General features: G+C 34.9%; 1 protein-coding gene across 1 annotated transcript; it reads right to left on the bottom strand.

Annotated features, from left to right (window-relative positions):
• Positions 1-250: 250 nt before the first annotated feature.
• On the bottom strand, positions 251-10649 carry LOC131165545 (CDK5RAP1-like protein). The gene is made up of 3 exons (XM_058123449.1): positions 10181-10649; positions 2011-3068; positions 251-1104 (listed from the first exon to the last, which is right to left on the bottom strand). Exons 1-3 carry the CDS (start codon positions 10468-10470, stop codon positions 593-595), a joined length of 1860 nt encoding a protein of 619 aa, XP_057979432.1. The 5' UTR covers positions 10471-10649; the 3' UTR covers positions 251-592.
• Between the last annotated feature and the right edge of the window lie 3307 nt (positions 10650-13956).

Raw genomic sequence — 13956 nt, 5'->3', positions numbered from 1 at the left:
CAATATTTTTTTTGCACACTACACAAATACACAATAAATGCGGACCACAAAACTTAGAACCCAACACCTCCTAATAATCAGCCCTGATACCACATTAGATCACCACTTAAGTTAAAAGCTTAAATTATTAGGTTGTGAGCCAACAAAGGCTCTAACATCAATAATTTAACAGGTGACAAGCACTCTCCCAAGTCCCTAGACCCAAGAAGTCTAATTTCAGCTTGAGCCATGCTGTAATTAAGAAATCAGATGCAAATTATCAAAAAATCCATTAAATGATAACAATTAATGTGATAACTGGAATGAAAAAGATGATACAAAATATGCCAGAGGATGACAATTATCATAGTTACAATGGGAAGATGGAAAAAATGTGCTAAATTCTCCCAACAGCTTGAAGTCGCAGTGCAGCCGCAAGCAAATAGTTCAAAAACAGCAGTTGTTGAAGATGCTCAGAGCCTCTGACCAGTTCCAACGCCTCTAGAGTTCTCATCAGCATGCAATGGATCTTCCCCCACCAAGAACTTTCTGCAGCAGCAGAAAAGAAAGGTTCTCTCGAGAAAATTTCATCAGAGAAGTCTATAGATAAGATTCAAGTTCTATTTCCACAGGCAACAACTGCTTCTTCTGTAGTGTTGTAAAATGAACTCAAGTTGGCTATAGCAAGTGCTTCTCCAAAGAGCGATGCTCGCGTTGATCTCAATATGCGAACTTCCACATAATCACCAACAGCTGGATTCCGAATTCCATCAAAATCACCATCCCGATGAGGGAGTGGCACAACAGAAAATGAAACCCTATGGCCCCTGTCGCTCTTGCCAATGAGCTCTGTATCTGGAGCTCTCTTGTTGGGCCCTTCAACTAACACAAGTTGGACGCTACCAATTTGGGAGTCGAAGCAGCAACCCGTGCTCTCCCTGAAAGCCTCAATGAGTTCTGTTAGCCTCCGCTGCTTGATTGTGTCAGGAACATCATCAACGTAGTTTCTTTGGGCATGGGTTTTTTCCCTCATGCTGTAAGCAAACATGTATGCCATGTCATAACCAACTGCCTTCATAAGGCTTAGTGTGTCTTCATGCTCTTCCTCCGTTTCTCCACAGAAGCCTGCAAAATGCAGAATCTTAGAAAGGGACACAGTGGGGCTGTAGTTTCACATTCCAAAAAATAAAAGTAACAGGAAAATTATGAACTGTTTTGAAAGGAAAAGCTATAGGTTGTAGTTGCCACCAAGGCATATCTGTTAATAATCAAATACCCAAATAATCTAAATTTATGAACATGTGCTGCTGAGAATTGGTGAAAAGATCACGAGGCATGAATAATAATATAACATGAAAAACATTGAGAAGCGACACAAGTCTATGACAACAGAAATTTATGTATAAACCACCACGAAACAATGCAGAACAACTGAAGGCCCTCCCTCCGGAAAATAATGCATCCTGCAGAGTACTGCCAGTGTCCACGAGACAAAAGCTAGATAAAATTCACACCAGATTCAAGGGCAATTAGTGGATGCTAAGTGCTCAATCATAAAACTGGTTACGAAGTAATTTAATAGCAATTAACCCCTCTGCAGAATATTTCAAGAAATACAGAATATTCAAGTTTCAACATGTGACAGCTGATCCACACTGGCGATATCCAAAAAGTTGAAATCAAAGTAGATAATACAACCATCAGACAAAATTGTACCATAATGTCAAGTAAACACTATGCTCATGAAAGGGAGTAGCTGAGGTTTTCTTATCAATGGAAGAGGGAGTCCGCATGAAAAAAGTTTGTAGCCAAGATTTATCCGCTTTGGGGGGGGGGAGTGGTTTGTTGCCAAGATGGCCGTAATCATCCAGGCATTCTGGCTCCAAAAATTTCTCACTGGGAGCCAGAGTGGAAGATATCAAGCATTCCCAATACAAGGTTTTTATTACTTCGAATCTTTAATACATTAATTTATCTGTTATACTGCATAGTAAAACTGGAGCAAAACATAGGAGATGGATCTGATCTTACCACAAATGAAGTCACTGCTTATTCCCACATCTGGAATAATTCTCCGTATCTTTTGCACAAGATCCAAGTATGCTTCTCTTGTATATCCCCGCCGCATTCTTTCAAGTACTGTTGTGCTCCCAGTTTGTGCAGGCAAATGGATATTTTTGCAGACATTATATCTACTGCGCATCAAATACAGTAATTCATCTGGGAAGTCTTTTGGATGGGGGGATGTATATCTGAACCGCATCTCAGGAAATTCTGTGGACAATCTATCCAAGAGATCAGAAAATCGTAGGCCCATTTTCTTCACCTTGCACATACTGGAAAAGCCCTCGCTGAATTTCCAACTGGTTCCTGGTTCAACTTCTTTATCAATCCCAGATGCATCATTATAACTGTTCACATTCTGACCAAGAAGTGTTACCTCTTTCACACCTTCTTTCCAAAGGTCAGCAACCTCTTTGACAATTGATTCCACAGGCCGTGACCGCTCTCTGCCTCTAGTGAAGGGAACGATGCAAAATGAGCACATATTATTGCAACCCCTCATCACAGAGACAAAAGCAGTCACTGAATTTTGGGCAATTCGAACAGGACTGATATCAGCATAAGTTTCCTCGAGTGAAAGAAGAGTGTTGATCCCTTTTTGACCATACTCTACTTCCTCTAACAATCGTGGCAAGTCTCTATAAGCATCAGGCCCGCAAACTACATCAACCATCTTATCTGCATCCAGTATCTTATCCTTCAACCTCTCGGCCATGCATCCCAACACAACTACTTTTGGAGGGTGCCAAGAATGTGACCTTCCAATGGAGACATTGCTTTTCCACTGCCGTTTAAGAAACCAAAAATAGTTAAGCCTCTGCCACACCCTATGTTCTGCATTATCCCTGATTGCACAAGTGTTGATAAAAATAATTTCTGCACTCTCAGGAACCTCCACAACTTCTCTATAGCCAGCTTTCTTCATGATTGACAGGACAATCTCCATATCGTTAATATTCATTTGACAACCATAAGTCTCATGATAAATACGACCTCTTTGACGAACTTCGGGAACTGATACAGGGCTAAACAGATGGGGGGGAAAAAAGTTGTAAGTCCACAATCTGGTATAACATCATTGAAAGTACAGATTTTGCAGGGAAAGGTTTCCAAGGATCACCCCAAGCATCATACCATAAAATTGAAGCACACAAAAAGAAGCAAAAGATGAGCTAGCAATTAATTATTCTCCAAAATATAATGAAAATAAAAAGAAGAGGAAAAAAAAAAAAAACCAAAGTGAATTTAGTTGCATAAGAAAAGACATACTGAACTTCAAAAAAAAATTCTTGTAGAAAAACACACAATTTGAATAACCTCTAGAATAACTTTCTTTTTCTTATTACATGAAGAAATATCCTTTCTAAAGAATTTTACAAACAACTTTCCAAGATCAGCACTGCAACAGTCAAGTTGATGTTGAATAATTGGGTGAAATAGAAGACCTAACTTCAATGATAAGTCTCTCCCTCTATTTATAATATATGTCAAGTACAATGCCAATGACCATAATACCCTTGCTAACTCACACTTATTAACATAACTCTTAACACGTAATAATAATGCTAAATGAATAAATAACCATTAACACTGCTCATCAAACTGAAGCATATAAATCACAAGCACCTCCCAAGGTTTTAGTGAACAAATCAGCAAGCAGAAAATTAGACTTCACAAGAGTGGTTGTAATGAGCTTTTGTACAAATTCTTCCAAATAAAGTGGCAATCAACTTTAATGTGCTTTGTCCGCTCATGAAAGACCGCATTGGAGGCAATATGAATAGCAGCTCGATTATCACATGTCAACTCCATAAGCTAAGAATGTGGAAAACCTAGTTCTTCAACCAAACAAGTTCACATGTAGTGTCCTATACTCAGACTCAACGCTTGACTTGGCCACCACAGTTTATTTCTTAATTTTCCAAGATACTAAATTACCACCAACAAAGATTCAAACACCTCGTTGTGGATCTTTGGTCAGAAAGCGACCCAAAGCAATCTACATTTGTATACCCTTGAATATAAGTGTGGCACCGATCTTAGAGAACTGAAGTTGATGTAATGCATAGAGTTAAAGCAACTTGAATAAAATAGAGTTGTGCTTCAAGTATGCTTTGTAATCGTAGAATACCCTTAAAATTAAAAGGGAAGTTTTATAGGGCGACTATAAGACCAGCTACGCTATATGGATCGGAATGTTGGGCGATGAAGAAACAGAATATCCAAAAAGTAAAAGTTGCTGACATGAGAATAGTTAGATGGATAAGTAGTATAACACTGAAAGATAAATTAAGAAATGAACATAATCGCGGTAAGTTAGGTGTAGTTCTTATAAAAGATAAGACAAGGGAGTGATGACGCAGGTGGTTTGGACACTTGCAACATAGGCCACATAGTGCGCCAATGAGTGAATTTACTGTGAGAGGCAGTAGAAGGAGTAGGGGTAGACCTAAAATAACTTAAAATGAGATGATAAAGATTTAATAGCCCTAAATTTATCAAAAGAAATGGTCAATGATTGCATAAATTGGCGAAAAAGGATTTATATAGCCGACCTTACCTAGTGAGACTTAAGGCTTGGTTTTGTTATTGTTGTTGTTGTTGTATATGCTATAAATATAAATTAAGAACAAGACTATTGTTAATCAAAAAATTATATTATATTCCTTTTATTCAATAAAAATCTTTAAATGTTAGTTAAAAATAACAGTTAACATAATTATTAATTAAATTTTTAATTAAAAATTAATCATATATTATTTTATTATGCAGTATAACCTATTAATTATTAATAAAATATAATTAAATTTTTGAATGAATAAAAAGAACCATCTATAAATTTAAATTAACATCAAATAAACTAAAAACTTTAATTTACTTATCAACTATTTTTAACATAAATTAATGTGATTATCATATATTCATATTTCATATTTTAAAAATATACATTAATAACAAGATTATTGTTAATTAATAAATAATGTTAATTTATTTTATTTAATATAAAATATTTAAACTGTAATTATAAAATTAATATAATTATCATTTAAATTTTTAATATAAAAATATTAATGTTTTTATTTAAAATATATTTAAAAATTCATATTAATTATTATAATTCAATTCTGGATTGAACAAGAATTATTTATTAATTTAAATTAACATAAAATAAATTAAGATTTCATATTTAATTAATAATAATATTATTATCATAATTTAATATGATAGCGATATGTTATAAGTATACATTAATAACAAAATTATTATTAATTAAAAATAATAATCTTATATTATTTTTTAATAGAAATTATTTAAATTTTTTTACTATAAATAATTAAAATAATTACTAATCAAGTTGTTAATTAAAAATATTAATTTTGTAATTTAAAATATATTTATAAGTAATCATATAGTACCCTATAATAAAAGTAAGTATCCAAATACCACTTATTTCAAACATAACCAAACATCATTTATAACTTTCAGCATTTTTCTAGTTTAGCACTTATTAAATTCAGCACTTTTTCTAAAAAGCACTTCTACATAAATGGTTCCAAACAATCCCTAAGAAACCTCTCCCTAGTGCACCTTTGAGATATCTGGAAAGGCGAATTACTACATCCTACTGACTTGTTCACCAGGAATCGAGAAACTGACTCGCAACAGTTGTTGCGAAGGATACATCTGGTCAAGTGTCTAAGATAATTCAATTTTCCAACAAGTCTTTGGTACCGTCCTGGGTTAGGAAACAAATCACTCATATCTAACATTAACTTACTGTTGGAATCCATGGGTGTATCAACAGGTTTGGATCCCAATAGCCCCATCTCATCTAAAAGATTAAGAACATACTTCCTCTGTGACAAGACAATTCATGTAAGAGATCTCAATACTTTTATACCCAAGAAGTACTTCAATGGTCCCAAGTCCTTTGTCTAAAACTTAGTCTGCAAGAAATGCTATAGGCTTTGAATACCCTGATTATCAGCACCAGTAATCACAATATCATCCACATACATTATAAGCAGAATCCTTCCAAATGGAGAATGATGATAAATATAGAATGATCTACTCCACACTGTTGAAGACCAAACTCAAGTACTATAAAGTGACCAAACCATGCCCTCGAAGACTGCTTTAAACCATATAGTGACTTCTTGAGCTAACACACTAAGCCTAACTCCCCCTAAGCAACAAACCAAGGTGGTTGCTCTATATAGACCTCCTCCTGAAGATCACCACGTAGGAAAGCATTCTTTATGCCTAACTAGTGTAGAGGCCAATAATAGGGGGTGGCTCAATAGATGAACAAACTTACTGAGGCGAGTTTGGCTACAACAGAGAACGTGTCTGAATAGTCCAGGCCATACACCTGAGTATATCCCTTAGCAACAAGGCGGGCCTTCAATTGAGCCATGGAACTATCTAGATTAACCTTCACAGTATACACCCAATGAAAACCAACCACAAACTTATCAGGAGGACGACGTACCAAGTCCCAAGTATCATTATCCTTTAGAGCATGCATCTCTTTTATTATTGAATTCCTCCACACAGAATGAGACGGGGCTTCAAAAATAGATTTTGGAAGGGCAACAAAAGAAAAGTACTAACAAAACAATAATATGAGGGTGGCAAGAAATCATAACAAATAAAATTAGAGACTAGATGTTGGGTTTTCTTTTGGTTCTTTTTCCACAAAGTCTCTTTTCACTCAGCTATTGAAATCTCAAATCCTTCTTATTTCCCCCATGACTAATTTCGTTTGGAAGGCTAAGGTTCCTTTCAAGATCAGGTCTGGACATTTATATTATATGTTTAGAATCGTGCGAAACTAGTGACCACTTGTTCCTCCATTGTTGGGTGGCTAAGCAACATTGGGCTGATCTGTTCCCAGTTTTGATGAGGCTTTGGTGCTGCCACCCAAACTGTTGACACTTTCTTCTTGGTGCCGTTTAGAGGTTTTGGGAGGAGTAAGAAAGAGATGGTTTTATGGAGATGTGCTGTTTTGCTCTTTTTAAATCGAAAAGAGTGCAACGAATTTTAATGGCAAAACTACTTCATCTCATTATGGGACAAAGTTGTTTTCCTTGCTTCCTTTTGGTCTCATTCCTTGGGTTCAGTTGTTTGATCTGATGGATTGGAGGAGGCTTTCTTGTAATTTTATTTTGTCTATTTTTAGGAGGATATCTTCTCATCAGTTCCTTGTAATTTCCAATCATTTCTGTTATGAGTTCTTTTTTACATCCCTCAAAAAAAAAAAAAAAAAAAAAAAAGAGCCTTCAAGGGAAAAAGTGGTTAAAGCCACATATGTCTTTAACATTTCAGGAAATTTGGTTGGTGATTCTGCACCTTTAATAGGAGACGTAATCTGCATCAAGGAGATTACAAAGAACCAAAAAGCTTGTGTGGATGAGATTTAGGGGGGAAATGTGTTTTAGGGAAAAAAATCTATTAGTAAGAAACCAACCCTAATAAGTTTAGGGGCCAAAAGATTTATGCTCATTGGAAGGCAATACAAATGGGCGTTTTCAAGAGGAAAAAATTTGATAAGAAGCAAAATAACTGTCGACAAAAAAGATTTTAAGCAAAAATACAGGAGAAAAGGGGGTGGGGGGAGGGGGGGGTGGGGAGGATCCCGAAGGGCAGCTATTAGTGAGCACCGAAAAAAGCTGGGGCAAGAATCATTGCTGGACCCATCTACACCAAAGCTCCCTAAAAGCCATTCTCCTAGGAATATGAAGAAGAAAGTTCAAATTCACATGATCAAATGCTTTCTCCATGTCAAGCTTACACACCACCCCTTCTCCTTCCCTTGCTACAAGCATCCACAACTTCATTTGCAATCAAGGTTGCGTCCACACTCTGCTAGTTTGCAACAAAAGCATGCCTTATGGTGGTCAATAACTTCCAAAATTTCTTTCTAAGCCTTGGACCTTGGACTTTGAACAGGATCTTATAAATGCTACCCGGAAACTAGGACTTTGGATAGGATCTTATAAATGCTACCAACAAAGCTTGAGCAAAAGACCTTTTGCATGCCCCTATTTTCTTGGGAATCAGTGTGACAAAGGTGGAGCTGATGCTACTCACAAAGCTGGCTGTTATGTAGAAATCATCAAAAAATATTGAAAATGTCTTGCTTAAGAAGGTACTGATTCTCTTGAAAAAAAATGAGCCAAATTGAAACCATCATACACCTTGAAGATAAACATTGATATAAGCAACTGGTTGGCAAGTTGATCTACTTAACTCACACTAGACCTAACATATCTTTTGTTGTAAGGGTCATGAGTCAATCTATGGAAATCCGAAACAACCACACGAGATGATACTCATAAAATTATATGGTATCTCAAGGCTCTTCTAGTATAGGTTTGATATATAAATGCAATAGAAACTATGAGATTATGGATATTTTGATGGTTGGGCTAGCTCTAATGATCAACTGTCTACTACTAGATACTGTCCATTTGTCTAAGATAATCCTTTTACTCGATATAGCAAGAAACGAACTGCTACACCAAGATCTAGTGCTTCATAATACCAAGCAATGGATCATATTGTGAATGAGCTTATGTGGTTGAAACAAAGATGCAACTCTTGGTAACAAAACCCAGAGATATGTTTTGTGATAATCAAGTTGCCATTTATATTGCTACCAATCCGGTATTTCATGAGAGGACAAACCACACTGAAGTTGACTACCATTTTTGCAAGGGATACTGTGTTGAAGAAGGTTCTGAGGACTTCATTTGTCATATATGTGGACCAACTAAGGGATGTTTTCATGAATTATTCATTTAAACCAACACTATCAAATGGTTGTAACAAGCTGGAATTAGGTAATATCTATAAACCTCCAGCTTTAGGGGGTAAGAGGAAAATGCTATTTAGTAATTATGCAATGTGAGTGGGAATATTTTTGTCTTTCATGTCTTTTTCTTATTAAAATATAAGAGGGAAGAACTAGAGCTATACATATGCTACAGAAACTGTTACCTAACTTTTTCCTCTTCATCTCTTCTTTTCTTCCCTTCCTTTCTTCTCCATCTCTAACTCTACAGCAAACTAAAAGGGCAGGTAATGCCCTTTACTAGCCCTTTTAGTTGTTGAATAATTAATAAAAATATTTTCCTAGAAAAAGTATTTGGTACATTCTTTAACTGGTGTGAGTTTAATAGCACAATTGCTTGAGTAAACATTACATTTTTTCCCCTATTGTTCTTCTCATTGACGGTTAACATAACGAATGTGTGACATCTTCAATAGAAGATTATTTCAAAGTATTTCTTGATTTTTTCCTACCGGTTTCACACTAGGGGTTGCTAACCAAATTCAATTAATAAGTCCATTCTAGCAAACATGTACTGCTCTTTTTACCTTTCAGAAACAACTTATGCTTCTTGTCAACTCCTAACACTATGTGCAACCGCCCTCAACTAATTGAGCACAGAACACAGATCAATCTATACTACTTTCCCAACAAGAAGAAGAGGAGTTTTGCTCATAGCTGGTAATACTTGAGGATGGTGCAGCAGGTCTTTAAGAATCGGGTATCTGATTTCATCAATAATTATATTGAATAGAAATTAATCGGAGTGACATAAAAAGGTTAAAGTGGGAGTGGGAGTGGGAGTGGAAGTAAAGCTATTACAAGGTTCAATTAGTTCATAAGTGTCCTCCTACCAATCTATTCCCACCACCTCCAACCCAGTCAATAAGCTTAAATACAAAGGCAAGAGAATTCAGAAAATGCTTGAGTCCTGAAATTTAATGATTCTTGATGAAAATGGGAAACAGTGAAAAACTGTTTGGTTAGCATTCTCAAAAAACCTTGCCTTAAAAATGAAATATTGAATCAAGTTTACAGTTGAGCAGGGATTCGAAAGTATTTTTCTCGTCTGCAGAACCTAAAACAGTGCAAAAGAAGAGTACTTCCAAGATGCCAACCAAACAATACCACATTCAAAAGCAAGAAAAGCACTCGAGTCAAGTAGAAGTTCTGATAACGAAATTACTTCGGCAAATCACGACAAGCTGAATACAATGTCCTTAATTCTTTGACACAAAACTAAAAATTAAACAAACAAACAAACAAACAGCATGGGATGATAAGGAACTGAGAGAAGATTACTCGGGGTGGCTTTGAGGATCGGTGAGAGCGGCTGCTTGGGCAACGAAATGGTGGAGACTTGGAGAAGATTCATTCTGGTTCGGCAGGGGAAGAGGAGAAGAAGAGAGGTCTCTAGAGAAAGAAAGGGAGAAATTCCTCTTCGGGGGGCGCAGCGCAAGGTACTGGCAGCAGGGGAAGGAGAGAGGGCCTCCGGCGGGGAGGAACCTGAGATTGAAGCAGCATCGTCTTTGGATTCTGATGCGGAGAGCACAGTGACGTTGGCTCAAAATGGATGAGAATGTTGAAGCCATAGAGAGAGAGAGAGAGAGAGAGAGGCTTGCGTACTGTTTTCGTGAATTTCTCAACGGAGCGGATGGGGCGCGCACTGCACCTGGGCGGCCGGCTGGTCCAGCCGGACTGGAGCTAAATAATTATATAACCAAGGACCACTATAAAAAAAGAAAAACCAAAAGCAAACCTAGTTTCAAAAAATTATGAGACTTGGACAAGAAAGGGATATTTGGATAGATCATTTAGGAGGCCAATGTGGAAGAATAGGGTGAATAATTTATTGGGTCCAAAATCCAATAAATTGTTTAAGTGTGTGTAGTTTGTTTTTATTAGGATTATGTATGTTAGGGCTTGTTTGTAGTAATTGTTTATATAAGGAGTATGAGTATATGCGTAATTTAATGTATTTAGAGATTTTTTTATAAATAATGTGTGAAAGTCATGATGTACTGAGCTTTCTCCTTGGTTTCTCCTCTCTTCTTTCTCCCGCTTCCTTCCTCTCTTATATTTATTCTAAATTTCCCATGGCTACAAAACCTTGATGCTACCCCTACATAATTTGGTATCAGAGCCCATCACGAGCCAAGCTTGTTCATGACATTATGCTTGCTTGTGACCGCTTGTCTCGTTGAGATGGGTTTTCATCATGTAAATATTAGTGTAAGTTTATTTTCTAGTAGTAGTTTCATTATACTGAGTATTCATCATACTGAGATTGAAGCAGCATCATCTTTGGATTCTAATGTGGAGAGCACAGTGAGGTTGACTCAAAATGGATGAGAATGTTGAAGCCATGATGAGAGAGAGAGACTTGCGTATGGTCTTCGTGTGTTTCTCAACAGAGCGGATGGGGCACCCTACGCACCTGGTTGGCCGATTGGTCTTGCCAAGTTGGAGATAAATAATTATATAACAAGGACCTCTATAAAAAACAAAACAAAAAAAAAATGCAAAATTTCAAATAAATTTAAAAACTAGGACAAGAAGTGGATATGATGCCTATGTGATGACCTAAAAATATATATATATATATATATATATATATAATTAAAGTACAATAATAATTAAATAATAAAAATAATCATTAAGTTAATATCAATATAAAAATATTTTTCTGTAGGATCCTTGATTCCATGTTTAATGCCTAAGAAAGACCTTGTCTAAGCGAGTGCTCAGAGACCATTGCAACTCAATCACTCTCTCGAGGTCGACCTGATCAAAATAGAATTTCATAGAATAAACAGGATAGACACTGTTTGTACACGTAAAAAAGTATATATACATAAAATAGTGTTTTGACATACATAATTTGTAAAAATATATAATAAGATGATAATAATATAAGTATCATATGTGGGGCCCACAAGACTATGTGGGGTCCACATGAGTCCCAAAGCCACAAGACACTGTTTATATACGTAAATAAGTACATAAAATAATATTTTGACTGATATAATTTGTAAAAATATATGATAAAATAATAATAATATAGGTATCCTATGCGGGGCCCACAAGACTGTGTGGGGCCTACATGAGTCCCGAAATCGTATGGAGGTTTACACGAGTCTCAAAGTTATGTAGGATGCATAAAATCTTATAAGAGTTATTCGAGTTACGTAGGATCCATTCGAGTCTCGAAATTATGTGGGACCCATAAGACCATGTGGGGCTCACATGAGTTTTCAAAATTTTAAATTTAATTTTTGTTCAAAAATAAATAATAAAATAAATAAATACTAAAAATAGTTTAAAAGTAAAAACAATGATAATAATAATGATAATAATGATTAGAAAAATAATAAAATAATTAATTAACTAATTGATTAATTAATTAGGTAAGTGGTTAATTAAAAATTTATTTAATGGGAATGGTGGCAAGCACTCCCACATGGCCTCCATCCCCATCCCATACTCAACTCATACCTTATCCATCTCTTGCCCATTCTTTAATTTTTAAAAAAATTATAATTTCACTCATCTCCCCACACTTTTATAAATTTCATTTCTTCCCCAAAATTTTCCTATAAATAGGGAGCTCTCAACCTTCATTTTTCACAACAATTTTTCAAGGAAGAGAATGATTAGTGAGTGAAAGAATTTGTGGTGGAGAGAGAATTTTTGAATAAGTTCTCACTCACCCACTCTTTCCGATCTTATTTCTTAAAAATAGTTATTGTGTTCGTAGCACGCGGTAAAAGAAGAAGGTAAGTAAATTTTGATTATGTTAGTTTTTTTTATTTAAAATTCATACCCGAATTTATTTTATAAGTAAATTTCAATTATGTTAATTAATTCCGCAAAATTTCCATGAGTTTATTTTTACGCATATTTAATTATACAAGTTCTATCTTTAATATACTTACATCTATTTTTAGGTTAAGAAATGTTCTAATCCCCTCAAGTAAATTTTTAGCATTTCTTTCTATTCAAAAATAAAATTATATATATTTTTAACACAAAAATTGTGTGGCATGAGTTTATTTTTACGTTGCATTTTTTATGAAAATATGAGTAAAGATGAGATTTTTACGATATTATTTTAAATTGCATAAATTATAATAAGATGATTTTAAAACTCCTTATGGTAACGAAAGTTCAAAGTTACAGATGCTCGGTACCGCGGCTTAAAGTTTATACGGATTAGAGTGCACCCACACTGTTTACAGAGTGGTTATTTTTGTTAGTGGATTTCTCCTGAGTGCACACCTGGTTCCGGACCAGGACTTAATAAGGAAAATCTCACTTAAAGTTTACGTACGTTGATTTAGTTTGGTCGGCCAGCCAGTTAAGTCCAATCTTCGGACCGCACAACCCAGTCATGGGGGTAAACATGATTTACGTCAAACAGGCCTAAGGGGAATTTTTATAATATATGTTTATACATATTTAATTATAAAGTTACTGATGATTTGAAGGAAAAGTGTAAGTTTACGTGAAAATGATCATTTTGGTGCTTAAATGACGATTTAAGGAAAACGTATAAGGAAAAGTATATGCATATTTATCATTAAATATTTTTACAGTTTTAAAGTTAAAAGTTTAATTTAACAGTTATAGTATATAATTATAAAATTTTACTATTGTAATTGATGACAAAAGTTTTATATAAAAATTTTTAAATTTATATTTATTTTAAAAGCAGTTTTGAAGTTATAGTATTAAATATTGTTTTACGAAATTTTTTAAAAAGCTCATTTTGGCCACACACTAATAATAATCTTATTTACTTACTGAGCGTCGTCTCACTCCAATCATATTTTTATTTCAGATAACTCTGAAGAGCATGTTGGAAATCAAGCTTAGCAAGCATGCGGGTGGGGATAGAAAAATAAAAATTTATTTAGAAATATTAGTATGGTTTCAGATATTTATGTTTGTGTAATTTTTCTTCTTTTGAAATAAACGATTGTAATATGGATAATTAGTGTTCTGATTTAATAATAATTAAGTTTATTTGCTTCCACTGTAAATTAGTAGTAAAAAGTTAATATCCCAGTCCCCTCGGA

This window comes from Malania oleifera, chromosome 1 (assembly GCF_029873635.1).
Source record: "Malania oleifera isolate guangnan ecotype guangnan chromosome 1, ASM2987363v1, whole genome shotgun sequence".
Taxonomy (NCBI): domain Eukaryota; kingdom Viridiplantae; phylum Streptophyta; class Magnoliopsida; order Santalales; family Ximeniaceae; genus Malania; species Malania oleifera.
This window is presented reverse-complemented; position numbering and strand designations above follow the sequence as displayed.

Bases quoted from the DNA above. Each gene is read 5' to 3' on its own strand.
- LOC131165545 (XM_058123449.1), bottom strand. From the start codon at position 10,470: ATGGCTTCAACATTCTCATCCATTTTGAGCCAACGTCACTGTGCTCTC. The intron at 3,069-10,180 runs GTAATCTTCTCT...CCATCTGTTTAG, and splicing joins GATCCTCAAAGCCACCCCGA to CCCTGTATCAGTTCCCGAAG. The intron at 1,105-2,010 runs GTAAGATCAGAT...TGCATTTTGCAG, and splicing joins AAGCAGTGACTTCATTTGTG to GCTTCTGTGGAGAAACGGAG.